Below are 19,585 nucleotides of genomic sequence, written 5' to 3'. Positions count from 1 at the left end.
TTCCATAGAGATGGAGTTTCAAGAAACAACATTTATTGCCTTAAATATGCAAATTCAAGAATTCGAGCTCGAAGATAATTGTATTTTCATCAAATCGGGCAAGATATTATTCCGTACTCCCATTGTAATATTCTGTAAATCTCTGGACATCGAACAAAACTCGCAAGTCAGTTGAAGGCAGAATTTCGATCTTTTTTGGTGTTGAGGAGTTCAAAAATTGAATATTTCAAACATTATAAAATGTTTTTTTTACTAAAAAATCAAACTGCCCGAGCATTTTGAGAATCTTAAATCTTTGCTTCATAGATCACTCCTATAATTTTTATATGTACTGTTATAAATTCCCAGGTTAACTTTTGACAAAAGGTGTATCTAGTTCAGTTCTATCACTTGAACAAAACGATCTTGAATAAATAATACATAGCTTCAATTCGTGATGCACTGATACTGATAAGAATCTTTATTGGCAATGTACAATTACAACCAATGATACACAGTGTGGATTTTTTAACAAAAAATCAAAAAAGCATGTTCCAAGAATTAATTCATTCTTAACCATTGCGTAACACGTGGCATTTTTTTGAGTTTTTATGGATTTTAGCTGTTTTAAATCATCCAACTTTCAGCTTTGTTTCAGTTTTTCTTCAATTTTTTTTTGAATTATCAAAGTTGACAGCATTTTCAAGGAAGACATAAAGAAAAAACTAGAACAACAAATTTTGTAATAGAGAAAAACAACAACAAAGTATGTATATCTTGCGCCAGGAAAAGTCCTCTAACTGACCATTGGGCTCACAACTTTTTTTAAAAATTTATCATTCTGATAATTAGATGTCTGGTTATAATACTAACATATTTTTAAAATTTTTCTATGTCTAGTTTTTGAGAAAATGTAGGTAGTTGTGAAAAAATTGTGGTTCCCCTAACAGGGGAAGGATCTCGAAGAATCCTCAGAAATCTGTTACGTCATAACATATATTTGATAGATGATGACTACAGATAATCACTACAAAAAAATTAGCTGTTCTAGAGCAAGTTCAATCAAGTTACAGTGTCTTAAAGTTGACTAAAATGCGCTTCTTTTGAACATCAAAAGTTTTGATTTTTTGAATTAAAATATGAAGACTTTTTAGTCAACTTTAAAACGCTGTAATTTAGTTGAACTTGCTCTAAAACAGCCAATTTTTTTGGAGTGATTATCTGTAATCATCATCTATCACATATATGTTATGACGTAACAGATTTCTCAGGATTCTTTGAGATCCTTCCCCTCTCGGCAGAAGTTCGCAACTCTTTGTTCAAGGTCTGCCCGCTTATGTTTAACCAATGCAAAGAGCTGGCAGACTTTGGTCAAGGAGTTGTTAAACTTTGGACAAAGAGCGGGCGCCAATAGTTTTCAGTGTTAAAATGCTAACTTGGACAAAAAGTGGACAAACCTCGGCAGAAATTCGCAACTCTTTGTCCAAGGTCAGCCCAATTTTTGTCCAAGTTAGCATTTTTACACTGAAAACTATTGAGCGCCCACTCTTTGTCCAAAGTTTAACAACTCCTTGACCAAAGTCTGCCAGCTCTTTGCATTGGTTAAACATAAGCGGGCAGACCTTGGACAAAGAGTTGCGAACTTCTGCCGAGCTGTTAGGGGAACCACCATTTTTTCACAACTACCTACATTTTCTCAAAAACTAGACATAGAAAAATTTTAAAAATATGTTAATATTATAACCAGACATCTAATTATCAGAATGATAAATTTTTTTAAAAAGTTGTGGGCCCAATGGTCAGTTAGAGGACTTTTCCTGGCGCAAGATATACATACTTTGTTGTTGTTTTTCTCTATCACAAAATTTGCTGTTCTAGTTTTTTCTTTATGTCTTCCTTGAAAATGCTGTCAACTTTGATAATTCAAAAAAAAATTGAAGAAAAACTGAAACAAAGCTGAAAGTTGGATGATTTAAAACAGCTAAAATCCATAAAAACTCAAAAAAATGCCACGTGTCACGCAATGGTTAAGAATGAATTAATTCTTGGAACATGTTTTTTTTGATTTTTTGTTAAAAAATCCACACTGTGGATAGTGCGTGTTTATGTAGCAAATAAAAATCAAAAGTTCAATAATTGTTGAGCAAATATGTTTTCAGGCGGTAAAAACTTAGCCTCAAAGAGAATAAAACCCCAAACTTTTAAAATTTTCGATAAAACTCAAACTATATGTTCAAGTCAATACTGAAATTTTTTCTGAAATCTTGCAACAAAAAAAATTTTCCAACAACAAAAATGTTTTTTGATCGAGTTGGGTAAAATTCCAGTTGTGTGAAAGATGAAAATTAAATTAAAATTTTAAAAATCATCAGATAGGTTAACAAACCCCTAACACATCTAAACTTTTTAAAATGTTTTTTTTTCAAGTTTCGGAAGAGCTTTTCAAAAAATTATATTTGCGAAGAAAATTTTCTTAGATTTTTACTAACACTTAAAAATTTGCAAAAAAAAACTGATTTCATCAAGTTCACAGATTTTTTCTCAATGTGAGCCATAATTTTAATTTCAGAATTGGAAGCCATCCGATACCGCCCAAAAGTACACAGTGTGACTTCCCAATGATGTAAACATCAATCTGTTATCAGTTCGTCATAAAAGATCGTATATTTCTATTGAACTAAACAGTCTTGAAATTATTCTGTATTTTCCTTAACTTCCAAAATATGAAATTCCAAACCTACAGTTTAATTCTTTATTTTTCAGTTTTTGGTAACTGTTCTTCAATCTCTACTCTAAAATCAAAACATTTCCAGGAATCATCACTAACATCTACATTATTATCAAACTATCAGATGGAGACTTTTCAAAATACAAAAGTTCCACCGTCAAAGTGTGTTATTGATGTAGATCATTTTCTAGAGTTTTCCGAGAATCGTCATGTGATGAAGCTGAAAGAAAATGTTTGAGCAAGCTAGGAAATGAATAGTTTATTATAAAATTTAGGAGCTCGCTATTATAAACGGAAGGACTGTGCAAACAATGTTATACGCATTTCCAAATGCTGGATTAGGTAGGTGGACAATTACTTTTAATTTATTTTATTCTCAAAACTATAATTGTAGGAAATAGACTGTTCGAGCTCATTTCTCTACTTGGAATTGCAAGTACACTTCAGAGAAGAGCAGTTATAAATGCTACAAATCCGAATTACATGAGTCATTTGCATCAAACCATGCAACCACTGTTCCCAAAATTAGTTGAACAGTTTGAGCTGAGAGTGATACCAGTGAGTATGAGCAACTAGGCATTCCAGGGGCAAACTTGCCTGCCTACATGCCTTTTAAGTTTGAAAAAAAAAAACTAGAGTTTTTCTGCTTGCAATCGGACGCCACTACTCAAGTTCAAAAACCACTTGTAGGAAAAAGACGTTTCAGGAAAGCTCGGTAGCTCGGCAGCAAATCAATTGGAGTAGATGTTGCATTTTTGATGATCCTGCGAAAGTTTTGGATATCTCAAATCAACATGTTATACTGGATGGACACTATTTCCAGGTAGAAGACTAATTTTTCCTTTTTCATTTGCAACAACTTTTAGAGTTTTAAATACTTTCACCATATCCGAACGAAGATCCGAGAGTGGATGGCGCCAAAGGAACTCGCAAAATCGAAAGCTGAGAAATTAATTCCATTTAGTGTTAAAGATAATTTTATGTATACTTTCGGCCGATCTTTCTAGTTGAAAACATTAATCTTCTCAGAATATGTCCTCACATACGGAGAGGAGACTTCGAGACCGATGGGCTTCATCAACCATCGGACCCAACATTCACACGCGCTGCCACAGATTTTCTGGTGGAAAAGTGTAAGTACGTTGTCTTTACTAGTTGGACGTTAGATAAGAAAACTCGGTCACTCTTGTAATCTGGATATGGAGCATTTTCTCTAAAATCGCCACTCTTTTTAAGTCCACTTTCGTTAAGATTAAGAGAAATCTAACGTGAAAATCAAAGATAAATCGTAGGTCGAGTTTTTGATTTTCCTAGGCCACGTGGCAAAACCCTCTTGTGCTCAATATAGGCAAATACTCTTTTACTACGTCATCTTTTACTACGTTGCTCTTTTACTACGGTTTACTCTTTTACTACGGCCGTATTTTTTACTACGTTTTCCAATTTCGATTTTTTACTACGAAATGTATCTTTTACTACGGTCGTTTTTTTTACTACGGTTTCCGAATTTGATTTTTTACTACGAATCGTATCTTTTACTACGGCCGTTTTTTTTACTACAATGGCAGGTTGGATTTATTACTACGTTTTGTATCTTTTACTACGATTAACGATTTTTACTACCTGATGAAAAGAAGAATATCAAAAGTTGGAATTTGAAAGTTACCTTGTAGCAGATTTTAGGTATAATTACAATTTCATTCTGAAATCAACATGAAAGTTTCATAGCTGTGTTCTTTTTCCAACTTTTGAAATATACTACTGTCTGAGCGGTTTTTAACTGAATCCTACGATATCATAACGGGAAAATGAAATTTATGAAAATTTTCCAAACAAAACTATAAATTAAGCACTAATCAGTTATTGTAGAAAAATTCTAAATCTGTCGTTTTTGAAAACATTCATGTCAACTTTGTGATTTGGCATAATATTAAGAAACTCGACAAGTAGGGCTCTATATACCCACATATCTTTTCGAGCAGAGGGAATGTGAAAAATTGATCAATCGCAAACTTGTTAGCTCAAGATAAGGAACGCTTTTCCCGTGCAAACTATTTGGAAAAAAAATCTGAATGAATCCAGATTCGAACCAGCAATGACACTACTGAAAAGCGCGCGCTTTACCACTTCTCCAAACAGGCGAGTGGCGGCCGCCGTTCCCAGGAATATGTGAAACCAACCGAGCTGTACGAAGTAGGAAGCTTCAATTACTTTTTCAGATATTTAGTTCTGAAAACTTTGTTAACTCTCCTTATCAACAACTAAATGGCCCTTTTTGTAGTTATTTCTACTGGAAAAAATGTGCCTGTAAATAATATCCTGTTTATAAACGTTGTTGCCCAATGAATACCTACCCTTGACCTGAAATTTATCTTGAAAACTACTTTTTTGAGTGTATTTTTAAACATTCTACAAATTCCACTGAATAACAGCTCGGGAACTTCTGCGATTCCTCGAATAAGTTATTTTCAAAAAAAAATTAGGCCCAAAATTTGTTTCTGAAAAACGGCCCCAATCTTGTATTTTCCAGTAATAAATGCAATCGGAATTTTTTTCGAAATTATTTTTCGCATGGAATGTCTGTTTTTGGGCTTAAATCGCACTTTTTTTGTCAATTTTGCTTTTAAAAAATATGAAGTGTCGTCCAATAAAATGCACGGTACGCAAAAGTACGCAAACACCAACGTGTACCGTACTCAGGAATTTTTTCAATTTCGATTTTTAAATAACAAAAAGCGACGAAAAAGTTACGTTTAAAGCCGGAAAATGGGATTTTGATACGAAAAATTATTTTTAAAAATATACTGATTATATAAACTTTTGGAAAAATAAGAATTGTAGTGGTTTTTGAGAAAAGCATTTTAGGCCCAAAGATTATTTTCATATGCTTCATTTCTGTCTCTCGTATCAACGTTCATGTACAATTTTCTAGCTGAATATACAACTAAACACACAATATATTTAGAATTGAGATGGTTTCAGAAAATATTTTAGGCCAGAATGTATATTTTGCTCCAAAATACAAAAAAAACAAGCATACTTATCGTTTTTTTGTGCTCAAAATTAAATGGTCATATGCTCGACATGAAAAACCGACAAAATAGTCGGAGAACTTCAGTTTCGTAGAGAATTTCACAGTTTGATATGAGGAGATATACAGTTTTGGATTGGAATGCTTATCAACTTCATGCAAACTCAGTTTCATTATGGTTTTCGAGGAGGCGCGGTGAATTTAACATGGCTGGTGTAGTGGTAGTGAGTGGAGTTTGCATCCTACATGTCATATGCTCAAACCTTCCCAGACAAATTGTTTTTTGTTCCGACAGAGTGTACTGAATTAATATATTTTAAATATTTTAAAGTCATTAGAATCCTATTTCACCATGTTTTACGCGAGTTTCCGGTTTTCGATCCAAAAAAATTTCCAGATTTTTTTTGTTGGAATTTCTTCAAAATATATTTAACTTCATGGAAAAAACACAATTTTGGTAATTCTACAAGTTTCGACATTCACATCACATTTTCAGTCTAAAAATCACCTAATTAGAGTTGATTGAGCATAGAGACATCCTACTTTCATAGACTTATAACTCTGTTGGCGTTTGATTGATATTATTTACAGGCACATTTTTTCCAGTAGAAATAATTACAAAAAGGGCCATTTAGTTGTTGATAAGGAGAGTTAACAAAGTTTTCAGAACTAAATATCTGAAAAAGTAATTGAAGCTTCCTACTTCGTACAGCTCGGTTGGTTTCACATATTCCTGGGAACGGCGGCCGCCACTCGCCTGTTTGGAGAAGTGGTAAAGCGCGCGCTTTTCAGTAGTGTCATTGCTGGTGCGAATCTGGATTCATTCAGATTTTTTATCCAAATAGTTTGCACGGGAAAAGCGTTCCTTATCTTGAGCTAACAAGTTTGCGATTGATCAATTTTTCACATTCCCTCTGCTCGAAAAGATATGTGGGTATATAGAGCCCTACTTGTCGAGTTTCTTAATATTATGCCAAATCACAAAGTTGACATGAATGTTTTCAAAAACGACAGATTTAGAATTTTTCTACAATAACTGATTAGTGCTTAATTTATAGTTTTGTTTGGAAAATTTTCATAAATTTCATTTTCCCGTTATGATATCGTAGGATTCAGTTAAAAACCGCTCAGACAGTAGTATATTTCAAAAGTTGGAAAAAGAACACAGCTATGAAACTTTCATGTTGATTTCAGAATGAAATTGTAATTATACCTAAAATCTGCTACAAGGTAACTTTCAAATTCCAACTTTTGATATTCTTCTTTTCATCAGGTAGTAAAAATCGTTAATCGTAGTAAAAGATACAAAACGTAGTAATAAATCCAACCTGCCATTGTAGTAAAAAAAACGGCCGTAGTAAAAGATACGATTCGTAGTAAAAAATCAAATTCGGAAACCGTAGTAAAAAAAACGACCGTAGTAAAAGATACATTTCGTAGTAAAAAATCGAAATTGGAAAACGTAGTAAAAAATACGGCCGTAGTAAAAGAGTAAACCGTAGTAAAAGAGCAACGTAGTAAAAGATGAGGTAGTAAAAGAGTATTTGCCCTCAATATACATAATAATTTCAGATCAAAAAACACGGAGACATGTGACTGTTGTAGTATTTGGTAATGATATGAGTTTTGCGCACACAGTCTTTGAAGGTGAGAAAAGTTTTTTTTTTTTTTGCAAAAAAACCTATGAAATTTTGCGTGATTTTTGTCGTTTTAAAAACTAAAATTGAGAATTATTAATTCAGATCGAGTCGGTAATATTTCATTTGCCTTAAACCCAAATGCCACTGCACTAAACTACACTTTACCGGAGTATTCACCCACATATGATGTAAGGTCCCGTAATTTTCTCGCAGCAACTCTAAAACATTTTCAGGTAATTTTAACCCCACAATCTACGCCAGAAATTGATCTAGCATTTTCAAGAACTTTTTGCGATGCCACATTGTTTACGGGTACGGTTACCTCTCTAACCCTACAGTACTTACAAACGTTTTAGGACCTTCTTCAACTTTTGGATGGTGGCTATCATATTTAGCAAAAAGTTCGGCGAAGGTTTATTATAGAGACATTCTGGAAACAAAAGATGGGGTGCGATCTGCTTTTTTTTGGTCAACTTTCGAAACAAAATTTTTTTAGGTAATCAACGACATGAAGGTTGAAGACTTTTACCCGCCAGAATGGATAAAATTGAGGACAAATGAGTACGGGTCGATTGGTAGCTCTTGAAATGAAGAGAAAAAGAATGGGTTCTAAATTTTACGGGAACTTTCAAATGAATAGTATTTTTTTGTCATGCAATTTCTAATAGTTTTCGAATTTAAAATTTAATTTTTCAAACATTAACTTCAAATAAAAACAGATTGTTAAATACTCCTTATCTCCTTATGGTTTCTATCGTTTTTGGTGATTGTTTTGTTCACTACATATTTTCATGTTCATGTGAATTATTGCATCTAATCAGGCTGGATGAACTGCAATGTTTGTAGGAACTTTGCTTTTGACACATAGAACACCATCAAATCGGATAGTTAAAAAGGGTATATCAACGCCGAAAAAGTCATTGAGACTATAAATTTTATTACAAAACCATACAGCAATTGAACGTCAAATTAGAAACCTTCCATGGCACCAGTAATAGTGATGAAAGCGTTATTCAGAGCACAGTAAGTTCCTTTTGATTCGATATTCACAAAGCATTTTAACATGTACTTGACCGCATCCATTTCAATTTGTTAACATAAAATTTGATAAAATCCTTGGCAGGAATTACCAACAAGTAATCTTCATCATGGTCAAATCCACGAGTGTTGAAAGCTTTCCCTTCATGCAGAGATCGCAATATTTTTTATTCCACAAGCAACATTGTCGCACTTGTCCGTTATTTTTTGCTTCACCAGAGAATTTTTCCAGGACGTGTTTTATTCGGACAGTTTCTGAAAAAAAACCAGAATTGGTAAAAAAAATTTTATGACAGTCTTGATGGTGTATTTTTCTATGTGGATTACATTTATAAAATTAGTAAAATTACGCATTTAATGTTCAAAAAATTGTTATTGCATTTTAATTGAAATTTTATTAACTTACTGAGTTGCCACAATTGTGAAGTTTTTCAGCTTGTAGTGAAACGGGTCGAAAAACAGTGAAACAACTGTAGTATCCTCCAATTAAAGCACAAAATGACAGAATCTTGCTCCTGAAATAGTTCAATTCAAAATTATTTTTATCAATTAAAATACCCTACCTTGTGTTCATTGTTGGTTTTAAGTTCAAAAAACAATTCAGTTTAGAAAATATCAATATAAATTCAATAAGATCAAATAAAATATGTAGAGGGCAACACACCAGTCGCCCGCGAAGACATAACTGACTTGTCATTCTTTTTCACTCTTGAGAAAGTAGCATTACAACATTGAAAGAGATTCTGACTCATCGAGATTCTGACTCATCGCTTGCCAAAAATGTGTACTGTTTGTTGATACTAACGTGTTTTTTTCTGAATTAAATTTCTAAAAGAATAAGTTCGAAGAAAGAAACATGGTGGGTAAAATACCAGAAAATTTACTTTGGATTGAAAATCAAGAAAATCGAGCAAATTACTTGAAATTTAGTTTTTTCGAATGGATCAAATTGCTAAATAGTTCAAAAAATGCTAGCTAATTGGAAAATAAAATGAAGTTATGCTTTTGTTTTCACAAAAATATCAAGCAACTGTTATTATAATCTCTGATTTCTTTAAAAATTATTATTATATATTACTTTTTGAACTTCAATAAACCCCCAAAATACAGTCCTACTTTCACAAACTCTTGTTCGTGACTTTTATCATAATTATTTGTAAATCCATGAATACTTACAAAACTCAAATCACTTTTTTTGCACAAAATCGGATTAACTCATTTTTGAAATTTGAAAAGTTATCATTTTCTTTACGGAAAATTTCGCTAAAGAAACATTGCTATCTTTCAATTTCGAAATAATACCATTCTTATCAACAATCGTTATCAACTCAAATTCAAATTCAAATTCAAATTCAAATTCAAATTCAAATTTTAACTGCAGAACAAGCCAATTTGAAATTAATTTGAACAGTTCTCTGTGTACTTACTATTAAAATGACGTTTAATATCCGCGATGATCCAATCGCTATCCGAACTTGTATTCGCTGTGACGTACTTCAAGGTAAATCAGCTTTTCAGTCTTTTGAAGATTTATGCAAAGATCACGGTAATGATGTAATTTCGTATCGGGAGTTCGATTTTTGGTTTTATCGATTTTACATGGGAATTATGATTTAAATTATGATAACAGGTTGGTCGCTTTTTTAAAATTAATTTTATAATGGTAATATTTTTAGTCTGGATGCTCCCTTGCGATATCTGTCCGACGTTCCTGACAAAATTATTTATGAAATTCTGAGCAAAGCTAAACTATTCGAACTGTAAGTTAAAACATATATATATAATATTGAACCAAAAGTAATGTAGCGTCGTCGCTTCACAAACCGTTTTTACTGAGCGGGGTTTTTCAATGTTTCTTTTTACAGATAACAGAATTTCAGAAAAAATTGCTAACACTTAAAAATTCTAGAATTTAGTACGTTGCTTTTTCAGGTTCAAGATTCAAAAAGTGTCGAGAGGATTTAGGAGTTTTGTCAATAATCATCATGTTGGCTTTAAAAGTATCAACATCAGTTTTAAACTTGAAAAAATAGAAATGTTGATCGACGGGAAAGAAATCGTTTATGCGCCGAAACCCGAAGATGCTGATCCTATTGTTGACGAAGAAAAAACACAAATAGTCATTGCTGAAAACTTTACTAATTTGGCTATATATGATTTGAAGCTACTCATGAACATGCATTTGCTGAAACTGCAGGACTTTACTCTTGGGTTTTATCCAAATGACAATGTTGACCTACAATCTCTTCACTTTCCAACGATTTTGAATTTGTTACAGTCTTGTCAAACTTTGTCTAGTGTAAAATCATGCTCAGCTTATTGTATGACTGACGAAGCAGTGCATTCATTTATTTGTTGCTTTCAATCTGGTACGCTGGAAGAAATTCGTATTTTAACTGAACATGGACCAGAAATTTATCTGGAAAACATTTGCCTTCGGAACCAGTGGAAAATGGCAAAAAATTTGACAGCCGGCATTGGAAACAGTATACTGCCCATTCAGAGTCTTTTTCACTTTGAAAAATTCTTGATTCATAAATTGCGAATTACAGTAGATGATGCTATTAAAATCAAAGAGGTAAGAAAGTAAAAAAAAAAACATGAAAGGAAAAAGGCCACAATATATTTTCTGTCTGCAGTTATGTAGCTTATTGTTAGTGAGAATAATCATAAAATTATTTTGTCTGAAGCCAAAGAAAAACTAGCATTTCTTTGTGGCCACGTTGTAAGCTGTGTCATTTTCCAAACAATTCAATTTTATCGAAAAATAAAATTAAAATTCAGATGCTCGACAAACCTAACAACTTGAAGGATGGATATTTTCGAGTCGAGATAGCGAATAAAATTGAATTGGCTAGAGTATTCGGGACAGACTATATTGATCGAAATGGCGAGATTACAATGTACTACCAAACAGAAGAACGTCTCAAGTATTTAATCAAATTTATCCCAATTGCGCTAAAAATATTAAGATCCGATTAAAACTTTTTGTGTGTATTTCTTAAAACTATTATCACACCTGAAGATGAGTTTTTTAACGTTCATTGTTGATGTTCAATTTTAGTAACGATCGATATTGTTTGTCTATTTTTATCGATCCAATATTGGTTGACGCGCAACCTTGAGTCTTTATATAAATTGTTGCGCGAATATCAAATACACATTCCTTTTTTCCAATTCCCACTTTATTCAAAATGTCCAATAAACTAATTTCTGTTGATGTCACTTATGTTGATCCCAATAATAATATCACCTTCCAATATCTCGATGCCAATCTAAGATTCGGACGTTCCTCTGTGCATGTTATTCAAGAGTTTTTTGGGAAAAACTTAACCAGGAACATCATTCCATATCGAAATATCAAAAGCAAAACTCTGAAACGTGGACGGTGGTCCAAAAAGGTTGAGATTCAACTTGTCGCAAAGAATTTGAAAGATAGTGTGTAAGTTTTACTAACGCTGACCGACGAAATAAACATTATTTCAGAAAGGTAAAGATGGAATTCAAAGTGAATCAGGATCTCAAAACATATGCGACCATTGATTGGGTGGTGGACAATTTCAACGACTTGATTAGAGAATATCAAGAAAGTTGGTTTTTGAAAATCTGAAAATCTTAAAATTTGCTGGATTATTCTAGAAACGCAGCCAAAGAATCTATCACGTCTCCAGATGCTCCAAAATCGATGTCTCGCAATTTTTGGCAAAACATCAAAAGAACGGTAAGAAGTTGTTGCAAAAGGTCAATGTCTTGAAGGTCCCAGCTTTAGTGGGTTTTGCAAATACTTCCAAATTATTATGATTTTTAAAATGTGCAACAAAAAGAAATACTTGAAAGCAGATAAATAACCCAAGCGCTTGTTTTTTAAGACTTTTGAGTTTTTCAAAAATATTTTATCAAGGTTTTAAAATGGTATCCTTTTGTAATATGACATCTTTAACCAGATTATAATAGAAAAACAGAAAAAAATCGATAAAACTGATCTAAAAACTGGAGACATTGTGGAAAGACTGGATCAGCTTTCTCAATTTTTTAAAACAAAAAATCACCATTGAAAAATTTAAACAAATGTTGTAAATTTATTCATAGTACTCTTGACTTAAAAAGTGTGCAGAAAATAATAATATCACCTGCTCCCAGAGACACAAGAATTTGATATTTGGCTTAAAATTATTAAATTGTATTCAGCTCTGCATCGCTACCAGACTTACCATCCGAACTACTTCAAAAAATTACAAAACAACTAGATACCAGAAACAGGTGAGAGACATAATACTTCCGACATATTTATAAAATATAAATTTTCAGAATGACCATTCGCAAAGTATGTCGAATCTTAAGAGATGCCATTGACTACCAGGGATCCGGCGTGAAAAGTGTTAAAGTTGGAAAAGATTGTATGATTATTGATGGCAAATATGTAAAATACCGTGAAAGTGCTCGGGAGTCTTGCATGGTAATCTACGAAGAACATGAAAAGGCCATGGTGTACGGAACAATTCAGCAATTGATGTTCAACGACTTGGCGATACTGTTAAAAAGCCCAAACGTTCAATTGTCTCTGCTAGATCTGGCTCCACCCCTTCCCACAGTCTGCCACAAAACAAATGTGAACTTTGTTGAAGACGTTTTCAAATCGGTCAAAGATTTGCATCTGGAGAAAATTAACTTCAAGGGTATCAATTATGAGGAAATTGACACTATTTTACGACACCTCAAAACAGGAGTTCTAAAGGAAATATCGTTTGATTACAAAATCACTAATTCAACCATAATTCCTCCAATTGGAGATATGGTATATTTGGAGCAGTGGAAAAATGCTGAGAATCTTTGTATTCACTCACACATAAGTCTCGGATCACTTCTCGACCATATTTCTCATTTCCATACGATTGATATTTTATGCCACACATTCAGCAGGCTTCAAATTCTTCAATTGCAAAAAGTAAGCTAATTTTACTTCGATTTTGAAAACCAATTTTTTTCAGATTATTGACACATCGAAAACAATGAGAAAATGTGTATTCCGAGGACCCATAAACCTTTTCGGTTTAGCAAAAGTTTTTGATCCCAAGTACAAGAATAAAACCCATGGTAAAATGTCTTACGTTTCGAAAATTGGTAAACGTTTTCTAATTGAATTTACGCCACAAATTTTTAGAATGATGGAAGTTGTTTAAATATCGCTTATTTGGACATACTTTTTTATTGTTCCAATGTCTTTTAGATGTTTTCGCTTGTTAACTTTTTTTGGTCCCAAATTATTTTTATTAAACCTTGTCAAACAAATATCTCATCATCCGACTAAACTACTTTTTTCCAAACTTTTCAGCATTCATTACTACACTAAAAAAGAGACGTATTCTGATTAGAGACAATAATTCCGATTCGATTTGCAACTGGCTGCGTTTTGAAACAACCGATTGAGGTGTCACCTATCACGAAGATATCCACCACAGCTTTCCTATAAGGTTTATTTGCAGAGAGCAGAATTATTGTGCAAACACATCCACGCGATGCCACAAAAATGAATATGAAGTTGTTTGCAATGGGGTTGTAATAACTTGTAAAGCAAGAATACAGTATGTATACGTAGGGAATGAGACAAGTCAGGAAAAATGCGCCGCTCTAAACATTTTTAAACAATATGTTCATCCATACTAGGATAAGAATACCTGTGCATAAAGAGCCAATAAAAATTTCAACTGAAGCTGCATTGTTTGCCGTGACTGTGTAGATTTCTTCATTGATGTTCTCACATTCCAATCAGTTATCATAATCATGGGAATAAGTTCAGCAAGTCCTAAAACGGTGATAAAAACAAAAGATCCCAGAAATAATGGATAATCTGTCGCCCAGATGAAAAAATCCATGGAACGAATTTTGACTGGAAGATTTGGAACTTTCTGAAATTCAGACTACTTACAGTTTTGTGTCTGCCACTTTTGTACTAAAATTTAGTGGTAAAAAATCTTTACGGGTAAAGTTGCAATAGTTTGTTAAAGGTTGAGTAGCGCCAGTGGGGAAATTGTTAAAACCCACTTCATTGGTCCCAAAATGACCAAATATCATGATAAAACTTTTCAAAAAATTTTGAAAATTTTTTATTTACTGTCAAAAAGTGGCAATTACTCAGTTTTTGCCACTCATAATTTTGGAAGTTGACCAAAAAAAAATTTTCGACAGTTTTTATGTTTTTATTTTGTTTAAATTATTTGTATTAAAACATTGTAGTTGTCGAAACATGCGGCATTTCTTAAAATTTCCTCAAAAACTCGTATTTTCCAAAATTTTGTCAATTTGCCAAAACTTTAACCGGAAATTATGGAAAATCTAAAATTTTTTCAGTTTTTTATTATGATAGTCAATTGTTTTGGATCATTATAAGTGCATTTAGACAAAATCCCCACTGACGCTACTCCACCTTTAAGACATATTTTAAAATAAAAACAATAACCTTGAATGCTAAGTCAATTGCTTGTAACTGATCAGGAGTATTCAAAAACGTGGGTAGCATAAACGTTCCAACGAAGGTGTAATTGAAAATCATCATCGGTATTCGAAAGTGACGCCAAGCCTTATTTTTGCCAAAAAACTGGTAATAACGGTTTTCGAAGATCAACAGATCGGAGTACAACACAGCTGAAAATAGACAAAAACATATTTTCAACTTTCAAAACTGTACATTTTTGAACACTAACATTGAATTAAACATAATTAATGTCATACCGAATAAAAGTGTAAACACCAAATACGCCTGAATGCCAATTGGAACTCCGAATAATGTCGTTAAAAAGCCTAAAGGGACTGCTCCGAGAACTGGGAACACTAGAAATGGAATGGTTAATGCAGTAAGTGATATATCAAATAGGATAGACCAAATATGAGCATTGAATAGAACCCATTTTACCGATTTCATTGCTTGTGGAGTTTTGAATAGAATACAATAAAGTCCAAATACTTGAAGAGGTCACGTAAAAGCGCCCATACTGTGTAGAGTATAGAAAAGAAAGTCCGGGCTTTCCATAAACATAATTTTTCAATATAATATGAAGGAGATTAATTTTCATACAACTTGAGTTGAATTTCACCTGAGCTTCAGAGGCGTACCTCGTTTTGGTGGTTAAAGTATTGCGACAGATGTTTCCGTGCACCGAGAAACAGAAATCATAATGTTTCAAGATCACGTACCGTTTTTGGAATCCTGGAATTATAGGAGGACTAATGGTTCGGAGGAAATTTGAACGTATAGACTCGGCCATTAGATCATTTTTAAAAAATATTGAGAAGTCTCAATTCAAAATTCGCCAATTTGAGCACATTGGAGTTTATACGTTCAAAATCGTCCTCTTTTATGGCATTTTCTTAACGAAACTGGCAAAGTCAAACACAATGATTACTTGAGCCTTGAAGGTTTACAGAAAACAACATCTGAAAATCCATTTGGCAACTTTAGAAAAAATTGGGCAGTTTATTATAGTTTCAGCAAAATATTTGGAAATAAAAAAGTTCTTTCTAGTTACGATTTAATACTTTTCCTCTTCTGCTCATCACACTCTTCCTGGGTAACACATTTGTCATGTTTATCGCGGAAAAATCCATTCAGACAGACGCATCCGGGAAAAGTGCACACCGCTGGGCACATTTTCTGCAAAAATTGTTTTTCTCGAATTTTTCATTGATCCACGTACCCGTTTTTCATTGCACTTGGTGTCAGAGCAAATATTTTTGCACCCAACAAAATGCTCATTCGGACCGCATCCTGGATTGAATGGCTCCGATAAAAAGTTAAGTGGAGTCTCGCATTTTGCTACTGGGTCACTGGAACATGAACAATAAAAACAATTTTAAAAAAAAGTACCTACCAGGGTGTGGTAAAGCATTGAACAGTGTGAAGAGCACACTTCTTGCCGGGTGAACATTTTGTGGTTGTACAAGCTGGAAATTCAGAAATACGCCACCGACACATTGAGGGTAGAAGCTGGCACCTAAGAAGTTGCGACCGACTTATTAAGTGCAGCAGCTGAAATCTTCCAAGCACTCACCATTTACATGAATACAAGTCGGTTTAAGCTCGCATCCGGTCATTGTAGGCGAATCCATACATCCACTTGGCCTAACCATCGCACATCCGGCTGGCGTGTCACATCGAACATCTTTACAACTTGTTCCCACTTGACGACGCTTGCGGATTTGTGTTTTTTTCGGACGACATTCAGCGATTGGGTAGCTAAAACTCATTGATTTTCGGATCATTTGAAAATTAGTTTTAAAAAATGGAGAATTTGTTATTTTATCCCTCGCAGCCGACATCTTACCGGTCATTTTTAAAAATCACTAAAAATAGTTTCGTTTAAAAAATTCCCACCATGGCGCCATAATACAGGTTACTTGGACCAATACACATTCCTCTGTTGGAGCACAGCTTTTGGTATTGCAATCTGAAATTTTTGAATTTAAAATACGTTTTTTTTCTCCGAACCGCTTACCATTCTTTTCCAAGCACTCTGGTCCTGGCTCACAGTCCGGGCAACTAGCAACCATTCCACAGCCTCCAGGGCTTCCACATCTAACATTGGCGCAAGTTATTCCAGTTTTTCCTGAAAAAAGGTTGTATGTCAGTTGCAGGCACATTTTTCAAAACTCTCACCTGTACTTGCTCCCATGATCAAAGAGCTCAGAAGTATCAACAAAATCATGGCTAGTAGCACCAGAATCACCTAAAAAATTGAATTGTATTAAGTTTTTATAAATTTTATGGTATTTTTTAAAAACGATTCTATAAAACATTTTTTAATAGTTTATAACAAATGAATTCAAATATATATTTTTATATTAAAAAAAAAGATTAGGCGTACACTATGTCGCCCGTTTACTGATGAAGGTAACAAATCACAAGTCAGAAACATCACTCGTTGAAGAAGAAATATCTGTCTCTCTCTCTAAGCCTGCTTGTAATGAAAAAAAATTGGCTGAACAAAGTTCAAGAAGGTCAGTTGGGCTATGTGAAAAAAAAGAAGAAAATTAAAACGTTTATTGAAGACAACTGTCGTGTCTGTGTGTAATATTGAATCAATTGATAACAAATTAACATATTAGAAGTTTCATGAGCCACAATTCAAACTGAAAATTAGGCTGGACCGGAAAAATGTTTTCATGTAGATTTTCAATGTGATTTATAGTGGTACAATGTATACTGGCAACATTTTTTTGCTAGCTTTTTAGAATACAATATATCAAAACAAAGAAGTATTTTGATTAGATATAATTATTCCTATTGGATTCACAATTGGCTGAGTTTTGAAACAACCGATCGAGGAGCTAATTAACCGGAAGATATTGACTACTGCTTTCTTATAAGGCTTATATGCCGAGAGCAGAATTACCGTGCAGAACGATCCACGTGCTGCCACAAAAATGAAAATAAAATTGTTGGCAATGGGATTGTAGTAGTTTGTGAAACAAGAATACAACATATATACGTATGGAGTAAAACAAGTCAAGAAAAATGCCCCGCTCTGAATTTATTATTTCAACTTTGGTGAGAGTTTTTTTTTTGGCTCACCTGTGCATATAAAGCCATTAAGAACTTCAACTGAAGTTGCATTGTTTGCCGTGACTGCGTTGATTTCTTGATTGACGATCTCACATTCCAATCAGTTATTAAAATCAAAGGAACAAATTCCGTAAGTTGAAATGCTGTGATGAAGATGAAAGATCCCAGAAAAAGTTTGAAATCTGTTGCCCATATGAAAAAGTTCATGGATCTGAGTTCAACGGGAAGGTTCGGAACTTGCTGAAATATACTGTTCATAATTTGGCTAAAATGCATGTTTATACTTATTTCAATTATGATAACTTAACATAAACATATGCCAAATTTACCCGGCACATTGTCAGCTATCTCTCACCTAGAAAGTTTTAAGTTTGTTCTAACTGGTGGCGTTAGTGACGGCGTAAAGCCGATGATGGAACTCGAAGGCAGGCGGAAGCGCCTCGTCGGAGCATATATAGAAAGCCTAGTTCAGCTACTACTACAAATAAACGGTCACCTTGAAAGCTAAATCAATAGCTTGTAACTGATCAGGAGTATTCAAAAACGTCGGAAGCATGAAAATTCCAACGGCACCATAATTAATGATAATGAATGGAACGCGAAAGTGCCGCCAACTTTTGTTTTTTGCAAATAATTGATAGTAGCGATTTTCGAAGATCAGCATGTCTGAGAACAAGACCGCTGAAAGTTGAGATTAATTTGATTAAAAAGTGGAGTTTGAAAATGAGTGGCGTCATACTGAATAGAAGTGTGAACACCAAATATGCCTGAATATCAATTGGAACTCCGAATAATGTCGTTAGAAAACCTAGTGGAACTGTTCCGAGAACTGGAAAAACTAGAAATGTGATGGTTAGTGCAGTAACTGTTATATCGAAGATAAGGGACCAAATATGAGAATTCAAAAGTACCCATTTGACAGAATTCATTGTTTGTGGTGTTTTGAATAGAATGCAATAAAGACCGAGTATTTGGAGAGGGCAAGTGACAGCTCCCATTCCATGTAGAGAATAAAATAAGAAATCCGGACTTTCCATAAACATCATTTTTGAATCAAAAAGTAGAATGGGATCAATAAGACTTTTAAGTTTCACCTGAGCTTTTAAGGAGTATTTTATATTGAAGTTTCGACAGGTGTTTTCTAACACCCAGAAACAAAAATCACAGTTTCGTACAAAATATGGCATTACTTTTTTGGAATCTAACAAATCTAGCAAAACTTATTTATTATAACGCTCGTGTGTGCTTTATTTTTAGTTAATATACTGAACATTTTCAAAAAAATTATTCATGAACTAATTGTTTCATATACATAAATAGTATCAAAACCATCACGGAATTTCCCAGTTCAGCTGCCAATGAACATTTATTTCAAATTCTAAAAAAATGAGTTTTTCAACACCAAACACTCAGTTTTCATAAGTTTAAAAATTAATAGCTGACTTAAAATTAACTTTTTTGAAAATGTTTCTCCGGGGGTTTGTTTCAAATTTTAAGCGCTTTCATAATTTTATTGCAAAATTTTTCTAGGTGCCAGAAGCTTACTATTAGAGTTCAATCAAAAAACTGACCTTCAGGCATATAAATGACCACATTTTTTTATTGGGAGATTT

General features: G+C 33.4%; 6 protein-coding genes and 1 pseudogene across 7 annotated transcripts; 3 read left to right on the top strand and 4 right to left on the bottom strand.

Annotated features, from left to right (window-relative positions):
* The first annotated feature begins 2,542 nt into the window (after positions 1–2,542).
* T26H5.8 (Glycosyl transferase family 11) lies at positions 2,543–8,124 on the top strand. Its single transcript, NM_001392670.1, has 11 exons — positions 2,543–2,939; positions 2,983–3,049; positions 3,102–3,265; positions 3,414–3,530; positions 3,574–3,689; positions 3,737–3,840; positions 7,311–7,385; positions 7,481–7,566; positions 7,612–7,690; positions 7,735–7,826; positions 7,875–8,124. Exons 1-11 carry the CDS (start codon positions 2,832–2,834, stop codon positions 7,962–7,964), a joined length of 1,098 nt encoding a protein of 365 aa, NP_001379218.1. The 5' UTR covers positions 2,543–2,831; the 3' UTR covers positions 7,965–8,124.
* A 100-nt stretch (positions 8,125–8,224) lies between these two features.
* On the top strand, positions 8,225–11,636 carry fbxa-209 (DUF38 domain-containing protein). The gene is made up of 4 exons (NM_074437.3): positions 8,225–10,046; positions 10,093–10,176; positions 10,349–10,994; positions 11,201–11,636. The coding sequence occupies exons 3-4, from the start codon at positions 10,452–10,454 to the stop codon at positions 11,396–11,398; spliced, it is 741 nt and encodes a 246-aa protein (NP_506838.2). The 5' UTR covers positions 8,225–10,046; positions 10,093–10,176; positions 10,349–10,451; the 3' UTR covers positions 11,399–11,636.
* Y36E3A.2 (Lipoprotein) lies at positions 8,299–9,228 on the bottom strand. The gene is made up of 3 exons (NM_001269734.3): positions 8,980–9,228; positions 8,823–8,931; positions 8,299–8,671 (listed from the first exon to the last, which is right to left on the bottom strand). The coding sequence occupies exons 1-3, from the start codon at positions 8,988–8,990 to the stop codon at positions 8,657–8,659; spliced, it is 135 nt and encodes a 44-aa protein (NP_001256663.1). The 5' UTR covers positions 8,991–9,228; the 3' UTR covers positions 8,299–8,656.
* Positions 11,586–13,740, top strand: fbxa-104 (F-box domain-containing protein). Its single transcript, NM_074436.3, has 6 exons — positions 11,586–11,858; positions 11,903–12,006; positions 12,056–12,137; positions 12,605–12,676; positions 12,725–13,361; positions 13,405–13,740. Exons 1-6 carry the CDS (start codon positions 11,611–11,613, stop codon positions 13,594–13,596), a joined length of 1,335 nt encoding a protein of 444 aa, NP_506837.2. The 5' UTR covers positions 11,586–11,610; the 3' UTR covers positions 13,597–13,740.
* A 22-nt stretch (positions 13,741–13,762) lies between these two features.
* On the bottom strand, positions 13,763–15,449 carry srh-263 (annotated as a pseudogene). The gene is made up of 4 exons: positions 15,118–15,449; positions 14,874–15,058; positions 14,092–14,322; positions 13,763–14,044 (listed from the first exon to the last, which is right to left on the bottom strand). Coding segments are annotated over exons 1-4 (1,030 nt in total).
* A 418-nt stretch (positions 15,450–15,867) lies between these two features.
* Positions 15,868–17,147, bottom strand: T06E6.10 (TIL domain-containing protein). The gene is made up of 7 exons (NM_074434.4): positions 17,067–17,147; positions 16,906–17,016; positions 16,785–16,857; positions 16,462–16,646; positions 16,282–16,354; positions 16,108–16,237; positions 15,868–16,064 (listed from the first exon to the last, which is right to left on the bottom strand). The coding sequence occupies exons 1-7, from the start codon at positions 17,113–17,115 to the stop codon at positions 15,936–15,938; spliced, it is 750 nt and encodes a 249-aa protein (NP_506835.1). The 5' UTR covers positions 17,116–17,147; the 3' UTR covers positions 15,868–15,935.
* Positions 17,148–17,652: 505 nt separating this feature from the next.
* srh-265 (Serpentine Receptor, class H) lies at positions 17,653–19,018 on the bottom strand (the record flags this gene model as incomplete). The annotated part of the gene is made up of 4 exons (NM_074433.1): positions 17,653–17,934; positions 17,982–18,212; positions 18,469–18,653; positions 18,712–19,018. The coding sequence occupies 4 exons, from the start codon at positions 19,016–19,018 to the stop codon at positions 17,653–17,655; spliced, it is 1,005 nt and encodes a 334-aa protein (NP_506834.1).
* Between the last annotated feature and the right edge of the window lie 567 nt (positions 19,019–19,585).

Source organism: Caenorhabditis elegans, chromosome V (assembly GCF_000002985.6).
Source record: "Caenorhabditis elegans chromosome V".
NCBI lineage: Eukaryota > Metazoa > Nematoda > Chromadorea > Rhabditida > Rhabditidae > Caenorhabditis > Caenorhabditis elegans.
This window is presented reverse-complemented; position numbering and strand designations above follow the sequence as displayed.